Genomic DNA, 23,833 nt, shown 5'->3' with positions numbered 1-23,833 from the left:
ATTTTAAGTTTACATGATTCCATTAAGAGTCCCAGAACACCACTGGGTTATTTTCATACTAACAGAGTCCTATGCAACTTAAAAAAAAAAAAAATCAATTTACATTGAGATTTTTTGTTGCCCTTTATTTGAGGGCAGGTTAAATTCATTTTTGTGGCTTTAATAAAAATCTTCACTTTCTATTATAATATAGCAACAGGCCCAAATACTTCAAAATGATCTTGGCGATACCTCAGTCAAAAGCCCACTCATCGAATGCAAATCCTCTGGAGAAAGGCTCTGCACACAAAGTAAGATGAACCAGTTACTGCATTGTTTATTAAGTTTCACTTGATTCCTCCTGACAACCATTTAAACAATGAATGTTGGGAAATGTCCCTCAAAGAATCAACAACAATGGCAGGGATCAGAGCTTTTATATTTAGCTAATACTATTTTTAAAAGGAGAAAATATTTCTTCCTGAAAGGATTATGGGAAGCTTTATTAAAGACACCTGCAAACAAAACAAGTGACAATAGATCTTTATCATAATTGATAACTGAGTTATCCTTTATATAAAAACCTCCTTTCTGGGAGACAATAACATTAAGATTTGCCTTTGCTGTAGATTCAAGAAATCAGCTGACTGGGACCAGTCGTATTCAAGAATGGCAAGTTTACCAAGATTATGTGAGTGGATAATAAAAAAAAGACCCTGTCTCTCTGGTTAAATAGAAGTACGAGACTAGAATTTTCTCTCCTGCTGCTGAGAATGTTTTACATTGAAATCAAGTAGCATCCATCCCTGTCCCTTCATTTGTGACACAAAAACACATGAGGGATTCTAATTATGATGGCTCACTCTGCTAAGCACACAGTGGGCCAGCCGTTTGCAGTTGCAAAGAAAAAGAACTTTCCGCAAAATCTTCTCGAAGTAATTAACAATCGCTGTCAAAACATGTATTAACAGTCATCTGCATGCTATGAAAACCATGAAACTGTTTTAGTGAAAGACTGCTTCTGGGGGATCAATAACACAGCTAAACTTGGCAGGACACATTTTTGAAATAAGTTTGCAGCAAGGGAAAAAAAAAAATCAGAGGTCCCTCTTCGCAGTGAAAATACCCCACCTGTGACTCTCAACTTCCTTCTGCAAATGCCTTTGCCCATGGGCTATGCTGTTTGCAGTCATATATTCATGGCTGCCTCTCCGTGTGACTAACAGGAATTCCTGTAATCATTTCAAGCCTACGACTGATTTTTCTGACATAGCTAATTTTCCAAATTAAGTAATTGTGGCTCCTTTTATAACAGTGGCTCCAGAGGAGATCTGAAGCTTTGACATGAAGAACATTTGAGCATTGTGAAAAAAAAATAAAAAGGGGAGTGCTAGGGGGATCCAGGTGAGGGGAACATCAGGATATAGCCATGATTGCAGACCCCAGTGTTAGCATTTCTACTTCTTGGCCTTAAACTCAGCTCAAGACTGGGACCACTATAAACTAGAACTCAAGGAAAGTGAAAACGGTTCAAACTCTTGAAGTGTTAGTAATAGCTGCTGGGATTTTGGAATATGTGTAGCTTTTGATAGATGCATTTCATTTCCAAAATAAACACTCAGGAAAAAAAAAAAAAAAACTTCCCCGGCCTGAATCACTGAAATATAGGCAGAATTAAACAACGAGGGGAAGAAAGAAAGAAAGAAAGAAAAAAACAACAACCACATGAGCAACAATACTGAATGAGGAGATGAGAGATGAGATGACCCAACATTATTCTTTAGAACCTCGAGTTCACAGACTAAACAAACGCTTTATAAAAAGTATTTCTGTGGGATTGTTGGGTTTTATTTTTTTAAAAGACAGCTTAAGACTTTGAGCAATCAATGTGTGAAAAGAAAAGCTGCTGAGAAGAAACGAAAAAGACATTTTCTGAAATGACTTTGATCTTGTACTCAAATTGGCTTAAACATCCTCGCCTTTAAAGGCTTTGTATCTGCAATAACTGCCCTCTATTGTCCTTGTTAACAAAGTATTATTTTCACCTTATTATTACTAATCTTTTCTTTGTAAGTAACCACACCTGGTTTTATCCAGAAAAAAAAAAAAAAGGTGAAGTAAATATTTGCTCTTTGTGGTAATACAATGCATAATTTAGTTAATCTAGGCTATCTTTCCGTGCGAGGTGATTGTTTCTGTATTATGAAATCTGTTCACAGTAAAGCAAAATCCATGCCAGATACCTGGGAGGCAGAGGGAGAGCTATTTCCCTCGCATGTAGCTGCTGCGAACCAACCCTGCCTCGGCAGTGTGGCCACTCCCACACACGAGCTATTACTCATGCTAACTTAGCCTCCGAATCACAACCACACCTCTCTTTTACAAACACGGCCTTTTATTAAGTTAACATTACACGCTGCCAGGCTGAGAGCCCCACTCCCAAGCCCCATGAAAAGGCCACGAAAAAAACAGAACTTCAGTTGTCCATGTGTGAGGACTTGACGTTACTGTTACATTTTTACCTGGATGAAATCTAAAAACGTCATGGGCAGCAGATCGTCCAAATGTCCAATGTCTTTGGAGAAGCGATTTAAAATTCTTCCTGCAAGAACAGGATATGAAAAATTACTCATTTCCCCAGATGCATCCTTTAAGAGAAACAATGCACAGACAAATCAACGATATATTAAATGCATATGTATTTAATATATTATGCATTTATAAGAAATAAGCTCATCGTCAGTGGTAAAGAAAAAGAAAATAGGATGATACCTAAAGAGAAACAAAAATACCATCAAGTGGCAGTGAGCAAGCAGAGTTAAATGAGGCCCAGACTTTTAAAAGAATAGGTAGAAAAAACCTTGTGACAGTACAGAGAAGGTTTGGCGGGTTCTAGAATGTTTCTTCCTTTTTTAGATCCCATCTAGGACTTCAGTCTTGAGTGCTGAGTAGGTAGATGAACAATTGCAACTTGCATAAATTAATCCTAATTATTTCACTAATTTTGATTTAGTTATCAGAATTCATTTTGCTAAGTGGTATATAATTGTAATCTCTGCATTTTTCCCCCCACAGGATGGAAAGGAATCTCACATTTTTGGAAAAATTTGAAATCCTGACATTTCCCAGTTGTGAGTTTACTACTGGAGTAAAAGTCATTATTTTTCAGAAGTGCACCAAGTGTGACAAACACACTTATTCTTAGGCATCTAGGAAGACAAGAGGAATGTACGCAGGAAAACCGAAATATTCGTAATTAAAGGCTACTTCTTAGCATCGATTTTATTTCCCCTGTCAAATAGAATGCAAGAAAACAGCATGTCACTAAGGCTTCAGTAACAGAAGATCAGAACTGGTTTCTAACAAGTGTCTCACACACACAGCCTACTTTGATGCAGGCATCCTCCGAGCAGTGTGTTTGTCTAGGCCTCTAAACTTCTTTTCTAATGGATGCTTCGGGAAGCCAAGCTCCAGATGAGAAGCGCAGCGTTCAAGGTGCTCTTCCCAGTGTCTGGAAGAAGTGGCTTCCTCCCAAGGCCCTTCATACCAAGCCTCAACTGAACTGTGAATGGTGAGAGGCTGAGCACTGGGCTGCCACCCACTGGCGGGGCAGATGCAGCCTCTGCAGTCCTCCCGGGCCCTGGGCTTGGCCAGGAAGTACAGGCTGTTTAAGTCAGAGCTGGGCCTCAATTTTCCCCTCTCAGGTTTAGGACATGCAGACTCCAGAAAGTGTCATTTAGTGACACCTTTGGCAGGCCCAGTGACAACTTTTCTGAGCCTCTAATGACACCTCCTTTAGAAGGCTGACCGGGTGGATTAAATGGGCTCATGCCTGTGAAAGAACATGGTCACAATGCCAGGTACTTTTTAACAGGTGCTCGAAAACAAAACAAACAAACAAAAGGTGAGATAATGACCGTTCCCCACAGGTTTGGTGGCATGCCACCTGGGAGGAAATGCACACTCTGATTCAGCCAGACCAAGCTTTGAAGGGCAAGAGGTTAGGCTATTTTTTATTCAGTTGTGCTTGAGGAACATTAAAATCAGATGAGTAATCTTCCCACATAGTCTCATGAATTTTGTGGCCTGTCAAGTTATTTTTTTAACTTCTCAAAGTATCAATACCAAAACAAGGAAAACACACATTAAAAAATAGTAAAGGCATAATTAAAATGCTTGTTATATCTTTAATGGAAAAGTTACAACTTTTTAACACGGGCAAAATTTAGAAACATTTGAAGTGTGGTTCAGTTTTTTAAATGTTGGAAGCAATATTCAAATTAGAAAAAGATGAAAGGGCTACACAGAGATGACTAGTATGTGAAAACAATCCCTTTATCTTTTATCAGATTTGAGAATCTTAAGGTCTTAAAGACTCATGGTTGGCAATCGGCATAAAATACAAGAAAAATAAAAAAACAAACGAGAAAAGCCAGAGCCTCACACAACTACTCAAATAACCGAATGTCAAAGATCATCCAAGACTTCAACTCTCATTCTCCAATGAGTTGAGTGTATAAAATGTGAGATTAGAAGTTCCATAGTCACTTTCTTCCTCTAAGAAACAAGAGAATGAATGGTGTTTGCAGAAAGAATGTGTTCATCAGGCTTTGTGGTAGACTGTCACAATTAGAGCCGTGATTTCAAGTTCACGGCCTCATGGTCATTTTCCCAGAGGTCTCCAAATCAGACCCTTATGATGAATTCCCTCCATGGACATGCTACACTTGTTCATCCAGATGACATTTATTCACTTGCTGGAATATCTCCAGGGATGGAGAGGGAAGAGTAGTCACTATTTCATGGGAGAACCCAATCCATCCTCAGACTGCTCTGTGACTAACAGAAAGGGCTTGCTTACATTAAACAGAACCTTGCCTTCCAGGAACTCCTAACCATTGTTGCCTACTCTGCCTCTGCAACCATACAATGTGAATCTAATTTCTCTTGACATGACAGCTCTTCAAATGCTTGAAGAAAGTTAATCATAGGCTTTCCAGACTCCTCACAAGCAACCATGCCTTGGGTGCCTCAATTACCCTTCATAAGCCACACTGTCCTGTCTTGGCCATTGCCTAAGCACAAAGGCAGGTGGCTAGTATCACTCAATGCCTGGAGCCCAGGATTAGAATCAATACACCAGGTACGGTCTGCATACCTCTGGGTGCAGTGGTAACACCACCTCCCCCGTCCTGCACAGGATATATCCAATGACAAAGCCCATAATTGCAGTAAATCTCAGCAGCCAGATCACATTTTGGATTCACATTTATTGAAAACCCACATCACTGCAATCCTGCACTGAGCAGGTAGATTTGGGGAAACAATTGGGCAATATGTTGGGATGCACTCTCTAACAACTTTTTCTTACTCTAGCTCTAGAGTGACTATGTATTACTAATGTAAAAAAGTAAAGTGAGGAGAGCAAAAGAGAAAAATTGAGAGGCAGGAGAAAGAGAAAGAGAGACAGAGCTCCCTTGAAGCCCATGGCATTACATAACCAGTCAGAGTCCTCCCAACTGCTCTGGTTCGAATTTTTCTCTCTTGAACACAAGATAGAACCCTACAGAAGGCGGTGACTGAACTTCTTGTCAAAATGCAAATTCGTAAATAATTTTGTATTTTCCAAACTGATTCCAGAATCTAATCTGAAGTTAGCGTCTAGAATTCTCTAGAATTCTGACAACTCTCCCAGAGCCAAGATTCCTCAGTTTGCTTATGACCAAGGCATGATTTAAAACTTGGAACTTCCTATATCTGACTTGAGACTCATTTTTTTGTTTTAACAACAAAAAGTAAGTATATTTACATATCAACATCTTGAGAAATATTTTTGTAGAGGCATATTTTACATGTCATAAAATCCACCCCATTCAGGCATACGATTCAACACATTCAGTAACTTCACCGAGTAATGCCATCACCCTCGGGTTTCTTCACCACAGAAACAGCCTGAGGCTCCTCAAAAAAGGCCCCATCAGGCCATGCCTCACCTGAGCTTGGAGGAAGAAGTGAATGTGTTCAGTGAACCCTTCAGTATTGTAAGCTGTTTTATATGCACCCATATTTATCTTCACTGATGGCCCTAGAACCTAATTTTTATGATAAGAATTGGCCTTTGGTTTGATAAATCCCCACACAGAGTCAGAAGCCAGGATTGCGGGGTTTGGGCGGGAAACGGCACTGGGTGTGAGGGTGGACTCTCAGGTGCCCATAGCCAATGGTGTGTGGCGTGTGGAAGACGGGGCAACTGCCTGCAATATCAATTGCCGGCTCTTAATTTTTTCCTATGGATGAAGCCATTGATCATTTTTTCTTTTTCTGGTACTCTCCCTGAACTTTGCTCACTTTTGTTACAAGGATGTCCTGTTGCTTATGGACCCCAAATATTATCTCCAACTCCTGATCTCCCAACCCAGGACTTACTCAGACACTTAGCTATCCTATAACATATATGAAGCTCAACACATTTAAACCAAACAGAAGCCTTTGAAACTGGCCCACAACAACCAACATCCAACTTCTTATTATCTACCTTAGCCCTATGCAGAAAGATCCAGGAAGAACACTGGTAAATCACTTTTGACTTATCTTTATCCGACATAAGTACCAATACATCTTCACTTTTCATTTAAAATAATCTCATTTACATCCTTATTTATCTATCAAATCAAATCTACCAACTTTTCAGGAACAAAAGAGAAGAGCAGAGATAGAAAACAGGTACCTCCCTAGGCTCCCATCTCCCACTCCTCCTGCCCCTGCGTCCCAGTTCTGATCAGGGTTGGCCCTTCTCTCTCTTCCATTCACAGGTCCTCAATCTCCCCCCGGCTGCACTGACCCAGATCTCAGCCTTAGCCCTTTCTCCTCCATGAAACTCTTACAGACACTTGAACTGCCACTTGCCTGAACTTCTTTCTCAGTATTGTGACAGCTTATGGATAACTATGCCGCCCTTTTGAGGAACCCTCCAAAGCCCTTGGCCACAGTTACCTGACCAAAGGTGACCAAGGGAGCTAACTCAGCCACTAGCTGCCTAGTCATTCAGCGATGAGGATTCATTCCCCTCTCAATAACTACCGTGTTTCCCCGAAAATAAGACCTACCCATAAAATAAGCCCTAGCAGGATTTCTAAGCATTTGTGCAATATAATAAGCCTACCCCGAAAATAAGACCTAGTGATGGCCGTGGCTACGCAGCGTATCTGCACAGCCCATGCATTTCCTCGCAGAGCGGTAAAGAAGACGGGCAGCCCTTCTCATCTGCCCCATCATGACAGCTACTATCCCAGAGATGACCGGAAAGGTGCAGGCAACCCCACCAACAAGGTCAGCTCCCCCTGTCAGGTTCCGGCCATCCTGTGTGTGCTGCAAGCTGAAGCTTTGAGGGGAAAATAAGCCCTAAGGTGTCTTCTTGAGGAAAAATAAATATAAGACCCTGTCTTATTTTCAGGAAAACATGGTATGAGTCCATGAGAGAAGCAGAAATATGGAGCAGAAGTACCACCCAAAGCAAAGACAAGGAGCAAAGAGCAAAGGGGCACGGGCCCATGCATGAGCCCTAGGACAGTGGCTCCCAGCTCCAACCGTTGCCAGCTGTGGTTCCCAGGAAGCTCAGCCTGGCTTCAGCTCACTGAGATATCTCTGCTGCCTTTTAATCAACCCCTCCTTGTCTGAACTAACCTGAGTGGATTCTGCCCCCGGCAGCCCAAAAGCCTTGACCAGAACAAACTCACGTGTGCAACAGAACACTGGAGTTAATAAAATTAGCTGGAGAAAAGATGACTTTTATAAAGTTAAAATTCCAAATCGCTAATTACCCTTTTACTACAAAGCCTTTTAAAAAAAATCTCAAGCTGGGTGTGGTGGTACACACCTATACTCCCAGCAACTCAGGAGGTTCAAGGGTGAGGACTGCTTCAGCCTGGGAGTTCAAGACAAGGACAAGCAACACAGCAAGACTCCATCACTTAAAAACAACAACAACAAATTAATTGTTTTGGCTAAATCATTTTCATGTGATTACAGAGTTCTGACTTCTTAAACAAAAGACACAGAGAATAAATAAATCTTTTCTTGACAACCCAGAACTAATACTTTGAGGATCAGTAGTTTTACTATTTTTTAAACGTGACAAGGTCTTTAGAAGCTGGTAGGTTACCTGAATGTACCTGTACACTCCCACTACTGTGGTTTTGTATGACTGAGCTTTCAACCTATACATTTTGCTGTTGCCAAAAGCCTGCCTGCTACCTGCATTTTCACTTTTAGTGATGCAGAGGGAGGAAACCCTACAACCAAATAGTTAAAACTGAGCCTGTTTCATGATAATTGACCCAGAGCAAAAGAAAACAACAACAACTAGGCCTGAAATAAGGTAAGAGTCAATATACTGGCTGGATGCCGTAGCTCATGCCTGAAATCCCAGCACTCTGGCAGGCTGAGGCTGAGGCAGGAGGATTGCTTGAGCTCAGGAGTTCAAGACCAACTTGAGCAAGAGTGAGACTCCATCTCTATTAAAAATAGAAAAAATTAGCCGGGCATGGTGGCACATGCCTGTAGTCTCAGCTACTTGGGAGGCTGAGGCAGGGGAATCGCTTGAGCCCAGGAGTTTGAGGTTGCTGTGAGCTAGGCTGACGCCAAGGTACTCTAGCCTAGGCAACAGAGCAAGACTCTGCTCAAAAAAAAAAAAAAAAAAATTACATCCTAATCTTTTTCTTAAAGCACCAAATCTGGCACACTGTGCTGAGGAAGGGGCCTGGTGTTCCCCACAGACAGACCCTCACAGATCCTTTTTTCCTTGTCACAGCAAATATGGGAAAAGCCCCTACAGTGAGTGGCTTGTCTTCTCTCTCCCTACCTCCATCCCCAGCTGACAGCCAAAGACAGCCAGCATTGTGGCCCCAGGTGGCAGGCCCCAGACACGCCTCCTGCATACTCCAATGACAGCAGTTGGAAGGGAGGAAAGCCACAAAGCCACTGACAGTGGTCCCAGTGACATTAGTGCCAGGTGGATACCTAATATTTTGGGATCATTCTATCTGCTGGAGTTGAGACTGAATGAGGACTGCAGAAAACCAACCAGGGACTGCAGTTCTCCTATAGCCATGTGAAGGACGGCCTCCCTGGGATAATTATGCTGTGTTTCCAAAATTGAGCAGTCTCTTGCCTTTTCATGTAATTAAGACATAGTAAGGGCCGGGCGCGGTGGCTCACGCCTGTAATCCTAGCTCTCTGGGAAGCCGAGGCGGGCGGATTGCTCGAGTTCAGGAGTTCGAAACCAGCCTGAGCAAGAGCGAGACCCCGTCTCTACTATAAATAGAAACAAATTAATTGGCCAACTAATATATATAGAAAAAATTAGCCGGGCATGGTGGCGCATGCCTGTAGTCCCAGCTACTTGGGAGGCTGAGGCAGGAGGATTGCTTGAGCCAGGAGTTTGAGGTTGCCATGAGCTAGGCTGACGCCACGGCACTCACTCTAGCCTGGGCAACAAAGTGAGACTCTGTCTCAAAAAAAAAAAAAAAAAAAGACATAGTAAGAATGGTAGTTTCAATGTTTTTATTACACGACAAACTGGAGAAACTATGTTTTGGAAAGTGTGTGTGTTCTTTCCTATCTAATCAGATGTTTCTTACTTTTCCCCCACCTGGAAGATGCCAGGTGGGACTGTCCAAGCTAGATGACTTAGGAAAATCCAAACAGCTTCAAGGCAAAGAGCAACCTCCTAATCTGTTTTCTATATCCAGCTTCAAGTTCTGCTTCTTCTAGGTAACAATATTCTCTTACTTTGTACTCATTCCCTCCTGCTCACTAGTTAGGTTAAACACCTTTAACCTCTTGTCAGAACTTGCTATTTAGAATCAAAATTTGACTAGCTTGGTGAATGAAAATGGACATTTGTTTGGTATCTATCTGGGGTCTTATGAACTAATACTGGTGGCACGTTAACAGGCTATGCACATTAAGTGAAGACAGCATGCACAATGACACATCACGGTGTGAGCACACACCAGGCAACAGAAATAAGAATGCATGGACCAGGCCGGGCGAGGTGGCTCACGCCTTTAATCCTAGCATTCTGGGAAGCCGAGGCAGGTGGATCGCTAAAGGTCAGGAGTTCAAAACCAGTCTGAGCAAGAGCGAGATCCCGTCTCTACCAAAAATAAAAAAAAATTAATTGGCAAACTAAAAATATATAGAAAAAATTAGCCAGCCACTGTGGCACGTGCCTGTAGTCCCAGCTACTTGGGAGGCTGAGGCAGGAGGATTGCTTGAGCCCAGGACTTTGAGGTTGCTGTGAGCTGGGCTGATGCCATGGTACTCTACCAGGGCAACAGAGTGAGACTCTGTCTCAAAAATAAATAAATAAATAAATAAAAAAGAATGCATGGACCATGCACGAGGCAGGTGGCAATGATGAAGGCACAACAGAGGGGGCGCCACCAGCGGTGTGAGTTGTATGGGTCAGGTAGGGTCAGCCACATGGGGAACATGGCCTGGGAATTTGGAAGGAGGGCAGGGAATGCAGGGATGAAGAGTGTAGAGTTTGTCCAGGTGAGAGGGATGACATCCGTCAGGACAAGAGGTGGGAGAGGGCAAAGGAATGACAAATATTTGCCTAGCTGGTGGGAACAGCATGACCTAGGTGTGCAGAATCGGAGTGGAAAAGGATGAGGTGTCGCGGAGCCTCCGCTGAAAATCCCCTTTAGTGGTGGCTCTTCAAAGCCATGCCTGTTGGGAGGAAGCACCAAGGAGTGCGGGCAGAGGGACATTTGGCACATCTGACCCAGGCAGCAGAAAGTCAGAGTTCTGCACAAGTTGGAGATCAACTCCATCCCAGCCACCATGAGCAAAGACAGACCCCATACCCACTCGTCACTGTGCCTTCACAGGCAGCAGAGATCTGGACAGGCTTTTTTTGCTCATGGTCATTTTGGTTCCCTCATGCTTGGTTTCTAGGAGACCAGTCCACACAAGCACTAAGTCATGTCAGAACCCGTGTTACACATGGCGTACACAGCATCTCCAAACCATGTCTGAGATCCTGTCCCCACTTTGAAGAAGAGGCAGTTGAGGCTCAGAGGTGGTAAGACATTAACTCCAGGACACCAGGCTGCAAACAGCCAAGCCGGACTCACACAGCCTTGTAGCGATGCAGAAAGGGGCATTGATGTCCATATATCCCTGACATGGAGCTACTTTACTGGACACATTTGCAAATTCCATGAATTATCTACTAATAAGGATAAGCCAATAAAGTTCCAGGAAGAGCTGGTACTAAGCTGGCACGACTGGCTATAGCCAAACCAGCCATGACAGCCTAGGCCCCTTCTGATTGGCTAATGCCGGCTCTACCGGATGCTAAATGCTTTGAATATCGCTCCTGGTTAGAAGAGTTTTAGGAATCCTCTCTTGCCTAACAATAATTAAAGTAAAACATTTAAAATAACCCCACCTCAAAATTAAATTATGTCAATTACTGTAGGCTGGAAGGATATATTAACAAATGAACAAATAAATGAATGAGGACATACGGTCTAATAAAAGGCATAATTGATTAGGAAAATCCAAGGACTTGAGTTCCACCTCACCCCAGGCCTTAACATGTTGTGTGACCTAGGTCAAATCAAATCACTTATTGCTAGGAAGTATCACAGGGGATTATTCTTGAAGGAGTGGATACACCTCACAAATTGCCTTAGGAAACCATTTAGCTACAGCAGCCATAAACGCTTTGCCACAGCAAGTGATCGTTATTCGACATTTCCTAAGCATTAAAAAGAGAAAAGTTAGGAAGATAGACCAGGTCACTTCCTGTACCCATGGCTCTGGTGGATATACCATGCAAGAGTGAGTCCAGCCCATGTCCCAGGTATCCTCAAAGAGGTGCAGACCAATGGGTAGACGTGTCCCTAACAACCACGGTTCTGAAACGCTGCCAGTAAGGTCAAAGCTACTGTCTTTCCACTGGAAAATGCCCACAAATGCAGTTTGCATGATTTCAGGGGACTCTTAAACCAATAACCACAGGAAGTCGAGTGCCCATGGGCTCCAGTTAAGAAGCTCTGATTCTAAGAGAATAGGAAAACGCCAATCTCTCGACCTTTCCTGTTACAGGAATGTACCACTTTTATCTCTAGGAAGGCCTTTTTCCCCTCCAGTATCCTTGACAATCATTCGCGGCTAAATGCCTACAGAATATCTCTAGAAGAATGAGTATTTGAAGGATAAAAACAAAGGCCTAGAAATACCCAGCAGTCTCAAGAATGTGTGGCCAAGATGAAGCAGCAAGGCCTCTTTGTAAAGCATTCATCTAGACGAAGAATTCCCACTTCCACAAAGAGAAGCATCAGACTCAACCACCGAGATGACTTGGAATGGAAACCACCATTGACAGCATGGGAAATCAGCTCCTTTCATCTCCTATACAAATCCAAGGATAGGTAATGCTCAAAAATAGGACAGCAAAACATTCGGTTTGAGAACGTGACTGAACTTGAAGACAATGGGCCCTCCCACTCCCCACCCTATGTAAAAGATGTGCTGGAAAGGGATCAACCAACACCCAAATCTCATCGTCAGTTCTATCTCCAAGCACATCGTTTTAATATCTGGGAACAGATGTTACACCAAAACTGGCGAGGCTGTCTTAAATGCAAATGCAGGAACCTTTGTTGGAATTAAAAAGAAAAAAAAAATTTTAAGTACACAATTTAAAAAAGCAGGGAGGAAAAAAACATTTTCAACTATGATATTACTTTTTTAAAAATTCAGATAAAATTTTTAAAGAACCAGAAATATTATTATGAGTGTTACAATTCCACTTGTCCTGTCAGTTATAAAAACCTGAAGATACACATTCCCTCTCATCAAGCCATCAACTTGCTCTTACAGGGAATCACAACCTATTCAAATCCTTTCTAGTCCCGCTCCAGCTTCATATCACAGTGTTCAATAGTCATCTAGTTTCCAAAATGAATAGCCAGCTTGTCTCCCATCCTCATTCATCTTGACTTTTTCTGTAGCATCTGACCCTGTCCTCTTGTTGAAATACTCATGTAATATACTGGATTCTGAGATATAATTATTTTTTAATACCTGTCTCTTTTCATTCCTGCTACCCTACCCATCCCCTATGTATGAGTGCCTCCCCCTCGTATTTCGATCCCAGCATGGAGATCTCATCCCCCCCTCCCGGTGCTACTCTCTAAGGAAAGAGACTTCCAAAATAGAACGTGCAACCACTGTCTTTCTTCTCCCACACTCTGACATTTTCAATGCATCCAACTGGATGACCTGTCACCTTGGATGTCCCTGACACAGGTGAATCAGTAACATGTTTCAACTGTGAACTGAGGAAAGCCTCAACAACTCTTGCTTAAAATTTTCAACATAGTCCACCAAGAAATAGCTAAAAATCGATATCAACTATTAAAAAAAAAGCTTTACAGACTTATGCTATAATAAGTTTGAGTTGTCAAAACACTTTTCATATACTAAGAAGTTGTTAAAAACCCAGATTCTGTTTGAGTTTTGGTATCTGGGGAGTTTGGGGCAACCACAGGAGTTGGTCTTGTTGGTAGGAAAGTGTCATAAGGACTGAGCCGACCTCCCCAGCCCCATGCATGTTATTACATCAAATAACTTAATCAGAACACAAACTGCTCTTAGATTTCTGCGGAGGTAATTAAATAACAATTCGATGCCAATTAATCACAGGCAAATAAGAGTCTGTCAGAGAAGAACTCTATACACATTGGGGACTATTTAATGGTCAAATACTTGGCAGGATCTTAGTTAAACAATGATTCATTAAACCTCCTCTGCCACACAATGGCTAGGCTAAACTCAATGTGAAAGAATCGAAACTCTTTTGTTCTGCCATAAAAAGACATCAAACCTCTGTGCGTGATATTCTTTTGTCCTTCATTTAGCAGACTGCTCAACTGCATGATTCAGAATGTGTTCAGCTGCTCCTATGCACATGGGCGTCTGCAAGTCCCTCTTGGCTCTGAACACCGTAGCTATGCAACTCTTTTCTTCCCAACTGACAAAGTAAAGAGCTGGACAGCTGACCACACCTACTTAAAATATTTATTAACTCTGAGCAGGGAAAAGAACCACAGACTTACCCTCCACCCCCAAAAGGAGGGCAAGCTGTGGCCATTTCCCTATTACTCGCTCTAAAAGCCCCCAATCTGCACAAGTTGTCAATCCAGCAAAAACGCCTTCAACATATTTGGTTTCCTGCACTTACCTTATCAACTTGGTTCCTTTAAATTAGAGGTCCCTTTATAACCCAGCTCCCCATGAAAACCCAGAGATCCACTTGAAGTAAGGCTGATAATTTCCAAAGACTTTTAATCCTGGTTCTCAGAAGGACTATTACCTTCCTGCAAGTTCATTTCTTCCAGTGGTGAAAGAATCAAGGCAAACGACAGTGCTCTGTATGGCTGGTTTTTTGCCTACACTAGCACTATAAGCACTTCCATAGTTTCACTAATGCTGCTGTTTTTTTAAAGCATGATTTTTGCACTTCATTGTGTGTTTGAATCTGATTGAGAGATGACAGAGTTGGCTAAAAATGGGCTCTATATGGTGTTATATTCCAGATGTTGTCAACGATTATATTTGGCCCTCTTTAGAGAGGGGTTCCTAGTCTAGCTTTGTTAAATGCTGGATTATAACTAGTTATATCACTCACTCAAAAATAATATTTTGAAAATGAAAAAATAATATTAATTGTATTTTCTCTTCATTTAAGAAGAAAATATATACTAGGCAACATTTCTAGAAGTAGAAGAAATGTTTCGTAAAAAAAATTTATAAAGATGAGCTACATATATCAGCTCCTCCTTCCCAAACATAATTTATCATAATAGGTCAAAGCTAAATATAGGACACATAGTTTTGATGAAACACTTAAGAAACTTCATAGGCAACACATTGGCAAAAAGTATTTCAACTTTACTCACACATTGGGCACTAGAAAATAAAGATCCACTTTTACTGGGTCTAATTGGATATAAAAAATAAAATTCATATGCAGACTACAACAGTGAGTGCAGGATATATTGTTTATTTACTATTTTAAAAATATATATAAGCTATGAACCGGAAGCCGCAAAAATAACAGTAGCCAAAAATAAAGCATTAAAGAACTGACTTTAATTATGAATATTAAACCTGTTTCTGTGATCCCTCGGTCGTGATGCCCACATTTTGTTTTCTGCTGCTCTGACAATACTTGTGTGTCTGCTTCTCAGCTACACTATGACTTAAAATGATTTTGAGAGGGAGAAAAAAGTCACACAGAGTCTGTTCATAAACACACCGTGGCAAAACAAATTTTCCTGCAAATATAAGCAGTTTTACAGTCTATCAAAGTGGTGCCAAAAAGTAGATTTATTCGCATTAAGTGCTGACAGGAACGAAACATTTCGGCAGTAAATAAAGTACATTGTAACCCATCGTCAGATCAATAAAGTCATTAAAAATAGACTGCATTCTTCAAGGAAATGGTGAGTTGAGGGGGGAAGAAGAAATCTCTGGTCTCGATGGAGAATGTATCTCCAAACTCAGCTGACAATTACCGATCCGGCCTGTCTCTTCTCCTGTGTGCCTACAAAGAAACATGGTTGGGTCCCTTATCTTTCTCCATGTGTATTTAGCCATGTAAACCGCCATACGGCATTTCTACTTCCCCGCAGGCATCCTATAAATACAAATAAGAAAATGCGTCCTGGTTTTTTCTTCTTCTTCTTCTAGGCCCCAAACTGACAGGATATTATCACTTTTATAGACTCTTGCAAATCGGCACAGTAGTGTTGGGCAGAAATGTGCTGATATTATAATATCCATTTATCTAAACTGCCAGCATGTTAACAAAATTCAGGTGGGGTGCTTGCCACCTAAATTAATTTACTACTTGAAAAAGACTTCTTATGCCAAGGCTGTCAAAAGGAAAACAGGAAAGGAGTTAAGAAACTGTAAATAAATCTAAACACGGTTAGCGTTTGATCTAATTTTCAAGTGTAGGATTAAAAAACAGGAAGCGTGCCAATGAAAGGCGACAAGAGGAGACTAGCAGCAGAGAAACCTGCGCTCCCAGCACGGGAGCCACACGGGCCGCTTGTTTTCAGGGAAGTGTTGCAAGGGGACCTAGCACTCCCTGCCACAAATGACTCAAAGTCACCTTGTGGAATTTACGGATTCAAGAAAATAAAGGACTCACTCGCTACCTCACTGCCATTAGGATTGCTACTTTCCAAAAAACCAAGGAACAAGAATTTTTGTCGAGAAAGTAGAGAAATGAGAACCCTTGTATATGGTTAGTGGCATCATAAAAAGGCACAGGCGTGACAGGAAACAGTATGGCGGTTCCTCAAAACTTGAAACAGAATTACCACAGGATACCGCGAGTCCACTTCCAGATACACAACCACGAGAATGAAAGCAGGGGACTCAAAGAGGTATTTGTACGCCTATGTTCACAGCAGCACTGTGCACAATAGTCAAAAGGAGGGAAGAGCCCAAGTGTCCAATAATAGACAGATAGGCACACAAAATGGGGTATAGCTGGCCGTCCCCTATTGTCTGTGGACACTGGTTCCAGGACTGCCCATGGACACTAAAATATGAGGACGCTTAAGTCCCTTATATAAAATGGTATAGTATTTGCATATAACCTACACGTATTCTCCCATATTCTTTAAATCATCTAACTTACTTAAAAATATCTAAATACAATGTAAGTGCTATGCAAATAGTTTTTATACTATAATTTTTTATTTTTTACTATTGTATTGTCACTTTTTCTAAATATTTTCCATATTTATTTCCCATCCTGAGATACAGAACTCATAGATACATAGGGTTGACTATATACATAACATGGAATATTAGTCAGCCTTAAAAAGGAACCTTAAGGACCTTATGCTGCATGAAATAAGCCAGTCATGAAAGGAAAAATACTGCATGATTCCACTTATATGTGGTACCTAGAGGTGTCAAACTCACAGACACAGAAAGAAGAGTGGTGGTTGCCAGGGGCTGAGGAAAGGGAGTCGTGGATATTTAATGGGTACAGGGTCTCTATTTGGGAAGGAAAGCTCTGAGATGGATGATGGTGGTGATTGCATGGCAAACTGAACATACTTAGCCATCACACTGTAAGCTACACTTAAAAATAGCGAAGATGGTAAATTTCATGTTCATTTTGCCACAATTTTAAAACATTTTTGTAAAAGAAAAGATTCAAACTTTACATGTATCCTTCTCTCAGAATGCATCCCGTCCAATCCTGGAAATGCTGTTCAAGAGTTCGGCTCCACGTGGACACTCAGCACCCAACATGCTAGGGCCACAGAGGCAGCCCATGTGTCACCACCTGGTGAGGGAGAGTAACAGCACTTGTGGAGACCAGGAAGCTCCAGAGTACCACCCAGTCCCTGGCAAAGGAGAACTCTCTCTGCAGGAGAAGGATGTGAAGAAGAAGGACAGCAGCATCAGAGGGAAGAGTCTACCCACTGACCACAGAGAAGGTTGCCGAGGGAATCCAACTGCCACCCAATCCACAGATGAAGAGGAGAGGTCTCTGCAAAGGATTGGCTGATCCTGAGAAATGCTGTAGTAATTCACCCTCCTCAAAATTCTCAATCGATATTCTTCACCACCACCCCTTTCTTGCCCACTCCACAACACCTTGAAAGAGCTTTCACATTAAGACGTAAAGGAAGAGTATAAATGCAATTCCACCCCACGGGATGACATGGCTGAATCAACACAATTATTGATTCATCAGAATCCCCTGTTCTCTACTTTTCTGGTCAAGGAGTGCCCCATCAGACCCCAATAAATAGTTCCTACATCAGTCATCAATGCCCAAAAGCATGATTAGAAGCCTGTCAGAGGCATTTACGGTCCTCACCCTCTATGAGCATAAATAGCCTAAGAACAGAAACCTGAAAGGAAGACAGAAAAGTGCTCCCCTCCAAAAAGAAAAAAAATTGTTTTAAAACGTGGATCTAAATGGAAGAATATGGGGATGTGTTTCTTGGAATGAAAAGCAAAGACAATAATGGGAAGTGAAGAACGGCTACTCATGACTTTTCAAAGAAGAAGAATGCTATAGATTATTTCAGATAAGGGCATCCAGGAACATGTACTGGGGGAAGTGATCCCAGAAGCCACGGAAATGAGGACAAGGGCCTTGGTGTTCAGTGGGCAGGAGGGAAGAAGGGACGCTCCGGAAAGTGTGGGGCCAGACAGGTGCAGAGAGAAAGGGAAGGGGTAGGCAGCAGCAGCACATGCCAAAGAGACACCGAACAGGACAACTCCCAGGAGCTTAGGGCCTCACTTTGAGGATAATCTGCAACTGGTTTGATTATGGCTGAACTTTGGGGCAAAGAACCAGGCCCTAAATGACTAGCCTAGTATAGAGAGACTCCTGGCTGCAGGGATTCATGTCATGGAAGACAGTAAGGGGCATCTGTCTTAATTTATATTTTTAAAAGGCAGTCAAGTAAAATAACTAGCTAAATATTTTCTCCCTTATGCAGAAACTGTTTGAAAACCTCTAGGCAAGCCTTGATAGCACTTAGGAAAGAGCCCAGATCAGGGCGATTCACGATTCATTCACCACCTGAGCTATTTCCACCAGACACCAGCATGAGCCTGACCATTCCACCATGTTAAACGGTTTCTATTTTCATTCATATTTAATTTAGACCCCTGTCCAGAGCCCCAAAGTAAAAGGGAACAATGATATCACAACTTTTAAAAAGTTGATGAGAAGCAAAAATATTAAAATTTCACAAACTCAAGAATGTTTCAGGATCAGGTCAAATAAAATAATGCCTCTAATTCTCATATGGAAAGTTAAAACACTGCTCACATTCTGAATAGCAATATTAGAAAGAGAAAATATTTTGACAATTATATTTAGTTTGGCATTTCAGTTTATTTAATAAATTTCAATTATTAGCCATAAAAATTACCCATATCTACTATATATATAATTGTAGGAGTTGTGCTTGTCAATAGCAGGCTGAAGCCATAACTTACTTCGAAGATATAAAATATAAAATTTGTATTTTAAAAATACCCTAGCTAGTCTTCCGGACTTATAGAATTCCAAACATTAAGTCGTGAAAGCAGTTCCATTCTCAAGCTTAATTTTAATCTATGTTATAAAATACATTTCGCAAAATCAAAACACAATAGTTGTTTGTTTTGGAGATGCAGCTAGAGTGCGGTGGCATCATCATAACTACTGCAACCTCAAACTCCTGGGCTCAAGCCATCCTTCTGCATCAGCCTCCCAAGCAGCTAGGACTAAAGGTGCACGCCACGACACCCAGCTAATTTTAACCTTTTTATAGAGACTTGAGTCTTGCTATGTTGCCCAGGCTGGACTCGATCTCCAGACCTCTAATGATCCTCCCTCTTGGGCCTCCCAAAGTGCCAGGATTAAAGGAATGAGTGACCACATCCAGCTGGCAATAGATTTTTAAAATGTCAGTAAATCATGATTTTTCAGACACATTTTAATATAAAATTTAAGTGGAAAATGGTAAGATAGTTTTCGTAATATTTCAGGGTATAGCAAATTTTTCATTATTGGGAAAGAAGATCTCAAACTGAAAAAGAAGAATCTAGGTAACTCTGGTATGAGCAGACATTAATTAGCCTTTCACAGGGCATTCCCAGCAGTGGAGGGAGCCTAAGCCAAGTTACATTCTTCAAGTTACTGATAAACAAAACCGGATTCCTCAGAGGAGATTCGAGGCTCAAGCCAAAAGGTTCCTCTCCAAATAGTATGCTAACTTAGAGAAGGCAGGGAGTTCTATAGCGCTATGAGATAAATTCTCCCAGCTTGAGTGCTACTCCTTTTTATTCTCTCACCTAGGCATGGTGGACCAGCTGCAGGGTGGGGGGAAGGGAGTGGAGAATCAAACACTTTAAAATGCAATGAATCTCTGGGGAGCACCCAGGAACGTACCTGCCAAATGCCCAGTCTGCGAAAATCGTCCCAGGTGCACACACAATTCGTCACAGAAAGTATGTGCTCCTATGGTTAAAAAGGCCCCTGTGTTCATTTGGAAAAACCCACACGCTTCCTGACACACAGAGTTGGGCCAGGGATGAAAAGAGGCAGGTTTAGTGTTTTACTTTACGTGGTTTGCTCTGTGCACAATCCTGCGTGTATCATACAAGGTAGGCACGTAGGTAGGCAGAGCCACTTGCTATTCAAGGTTGTCACTTCACACACCTACCTGCCCTAACCCCCTAGTCCCACTCCTAAATCCCACCCAGGATCTGCAGTCAGGAGTTGAAGCAAGAAGATATCTATTGACTAGTATGCTTTTATAGCGTTTACCAATGATTTCATAGGTGAAATCAATGTTCCCTAAAACATTCAGATAAGAACTTCCCCACAGAAGGCCATCTGCATTTGAGACTTTCTTACTGTCCTGCCCCTGGCTGATGCTCTGTCAGGCCTCCCCTGCTGCAGGCACCTCCCCCTTCAGAAATATTAGTCACAGCGGCATTAATTTGTCACTACAAAAAAAAAGACTTGCTGTTTCTTATTTAGATGGTAGATACTACATATTTTTAAAATAATGTAGAAAATGAAACCCATACATTGAATGAGCAAGCTAAAATTCTACGTGGTAGAACTACTATTCAAAGAGAGTGAAGACACAATTAATTCCCATATTTTAAAGGAAGAAATAACAGAAACATCAACAATTAAATGTGGAAATACAGGAGACAGGAAGGAGATGAGTGGTGGGTTGACCCAAAGCCCCATAGGAAGGATTCTAGCAACTGCCCCTCTCACTGGAAAAGGGAAGAACTCCAATTTGAACAGGTTCCTCATCCTCAGGCCCATCCAGAACATTCCTTAAAACAGGACACGGACAGGAAGAGCTCTTATTCTGCTGTATTTTCTTTGTTTTTTTGTTATTGTTGTTTTTTAATATAAATCATTTTAGAGACTGGTCCAAAGTGCTGTAGAGAGTTCATAAGACATAGGTCTTTGATCTTTGTGGCTTTGCCATGTATGTTTTTAAAATTTCTGGAATGCACCCAGGGAGGCAAAATGCTTGACAGAGAACACTATAAATATCTGAGTAAATAAATACATACAGACATCTGGAACCCTGATTAAGCACTACAATTTTATTTTCTTTGGGGAATGGGGTGGGGAAAACGGGATAGCAGGGGGGACCCAACATTGAGCATTTTTATTTTTATAGGAAAAGACCTTATTCCTTCCTTAAAATAAAGCCCCTCTGATACTAACGAAATGCTTAGAGAGCTCTAGTCTGCAAGTCACACGGACAGTGGAACTGCTAATGTTCTATAGCTGCCTCCACACCAACAAGCAAGTTATACTTGACCAGAACTAAAATGTTACTTTAATTCACTAAGTATTTATGAAATATTAGTCATTATTTTCAACAAAAAATAAACCAAGGCTGGGCGCGGTGGCTCACGCCTATAATCCTAGCACTCTGGGAGGCTGAGGCGGGCGGATTGCTCCAGGTCAGGAGTTTGAAACCAGCCTGAGCAAGAGCGAGACCCTGTCTCTACTATAAATAGAAAGAAATTAATTGGCCAATTAATATATAGAGAAAAAATTAGCCGAGCATGGTGGTGTATGCCTGTACTCCCAGCTACTCGGGAGGCTGAGCCAAAAGGATTGCTTGAGCCCAGGAGTTTGAGGTTGCTGTGAGCTAGGCTGACACCACAGCACTCACTCTAGCCTGGGCAACAAAGTGAGACTCTGTCTCAAAAAAAATAAAAAAAAATAAAAAAAATAATAATAAATAAACCTAGACAATATATTAATTTGCCCTGGAGTTTCAAATTAAGTGTGTACAAGTATAGATTTTAACTCATTATATAATAATCTTCTGAGTTAAAGGTCTAATAAAATTTGTCGGTTTACTGCTTTTGGTGAGGTGCTTAGAACAGCAATAAACACTGAGAAGACAGAATTTGCCACGGTTATAACCAATGCAATTAAATTAAAACCAAAGAATCAAATTGGCCACAAACTGTGTTAAGTGTTGAACCAGTAGTTAGACAGTTACAAAACTTGTGACATGTTAAAATACATTCATGTTCAAAACAAACAAAATCCTAAATAAGCCCCTGTTCTTACCTATGGTTCCCCGATGAAAGCACGTTATCAGGCATCGCTCTATCTTACCAAAACAGAAAGACGCCCCACTGCTCTGGGGATAAAGTTAAAAATCCTTCTTCACCTGCCCTGGTGCCACATTGGTTCTACCTGAGACCCTTCCAGGCCTGCACTACCTGAAATACATCTGCTTTGGTGGCTTCTCATACTCCCGCGGTCCCCTGGGCCACTCCATGCACGGAGCTAATCCCAAGCGCAATCCTGAGTTCCTATCTGGTGTCCCTCTTCCCCTCCACGCAGTGAGGTCCATGCGAGCAGAAGACCCTAAGGTTTTGATGACTTCTTGGTCTCACTTGAAACACAGTGCCCGACACAAGATAAGGCTCCACAAGTATTTCTGAAAGAACGGACGGAAGATTCGGTGAATGTGTTTAGAAACTGGCATGTCCAGTATTTGCCCAGTGGAGAAAAGAGACACTATGGGAACTTCATCGTGAAAACTGAGACCAGCATTGTGGCTGGGCAGCACTGAACACTCGACGGAGGGATCAAGGAGGTCACCAAAGGTTGATGACAACCAAAGGTGGGGAAAAAATAATCAGAGGTTGAGTTCAAAGCAAGAGGAATGTTCCAGCTTATTCTTGTGGCAGCGGCAGGGGCGCAGGGGGGTGACCCAGCACTGCCTTGGCACCTCCATGGCCCATGCCCAATGCGGCTGTGAATGCTCACAAGGTACACCTTTATATGGTTCTAGTTTGGCTCTACCTTAAGGAAGCCATGATCTGCAGAAACTGTTTCAATGCACCAAACAAGAGGAGAATTTGTCTTGCTCTTCCTTCCAAGTTCCCTCTTTGAAGCTTCAAAATACTTAACCATCTAAGTGTCACACTCAATTGCTTTTTCCTACACATACATCTCCCCAATTCGGTAGCTGACGTGGTGGAAAAACTCCAGTGCTGAAAGTGTGGGTGTTCAGTCACATCTACACCAATACGTGCTTCCATAATTGCCATGACACCCGTTGGCATGATGCTGGCAACCACTCAGGTGAAGACTTCTGACTCCACGTGGGCTTCCCGATCTCTAGCTCCCATTCTGGTCTGCCCCATGATCCACTGCCAACGTCTCGTCCATGTCATCTCTCCCTACTTGTGGAACAGCTCCAATTCCTCAGCCTTGCCTTCTGTTCTGCTTCTTCCCCAAAAGTATCACCTTTCCGTGATGCCAATAACTGAAACTCTGACACATTCTCGCTAGCCCAGTGCATGGACCTTCCACAGCCTCTGAACGAGAGGCAACAAAGGTAGCCAAAGAGCTAGCTAGAGATTGTACAAAGAAGTTGCATGCACGTTAAAACATGACATGAAACTAAAAGTTTGCTCCTTGTACAAATTAACCAAACAAACAGCAAACCATCTCATTAATCTGGGCTACCAAAGACTGCGACAGGGTAGTGGCCCTAGGAGTCAACATGCATTTCTGTATGAATAATTAAAAACTTTCATGTGTTTCCCTTAACACAAAAATCTGAGAACTAACGAGAGAGTAGAAATTTCTATGTGAGGAGAAAAGGGTTTGAAATCTATAAGGAAATCATTTACTCGAAATTTTTAAAGAATTCAGAAATTCTCTATTTGCAGTACCTGCAAAAGTGTCTGTCAGTCGTTCCTAGTAAAACCCAGGTGACACATTTACAGG

The 23,833-nt window shown here is 41.9% G+C and overlaps 1 protein-coding gene across 2 annotated transcripts in view; it reads right to left on the bottom strand.

Annotated features, from left to right (window-relative positions):
- ABCC4 (ATP binding cassette subfamily C member 4 (PEL blood group)) overlaps positions 1–23,833 on the bottom strand; it is a 248,599-nt gene that overhangs the window by 84,494 nt on the left and 140,272 nt on the right. For both annotated transcript variants that reach the window (XM_012769743.3, XM_012769744.3), the window contains exon 20: positions 2,502–2,581. In XM_012769743.3, coding sequence (XP_012625197.2) covers positions 2,502–2,581 — 80 coding nt within the window. The remainder of the gene's footprint in view (positions 1–2,501; positions 2,582–23,833) is intronic.

Source organism: Microcebus murinus, chromosome 13 (genome assembly GCF_040939455.1).
Source record: "Microcebus murinus isolate Inina chromosome 13, M.murinus_Inina_mat1.0, whole genome shotgun sequence".
In the NCBI taxonomy this organism is placed as follows: Eukaryota; Metazoa; Chordata; class Mammalia; order Primates; family Cheirogaleidae; genus Microcebus; species Microcebus murinus.
The sequence above is the reverse complement of the archived record's forward strand: the minus strand, read 5'-3'. Positions and strand labels throughout refer to the sequence as shown.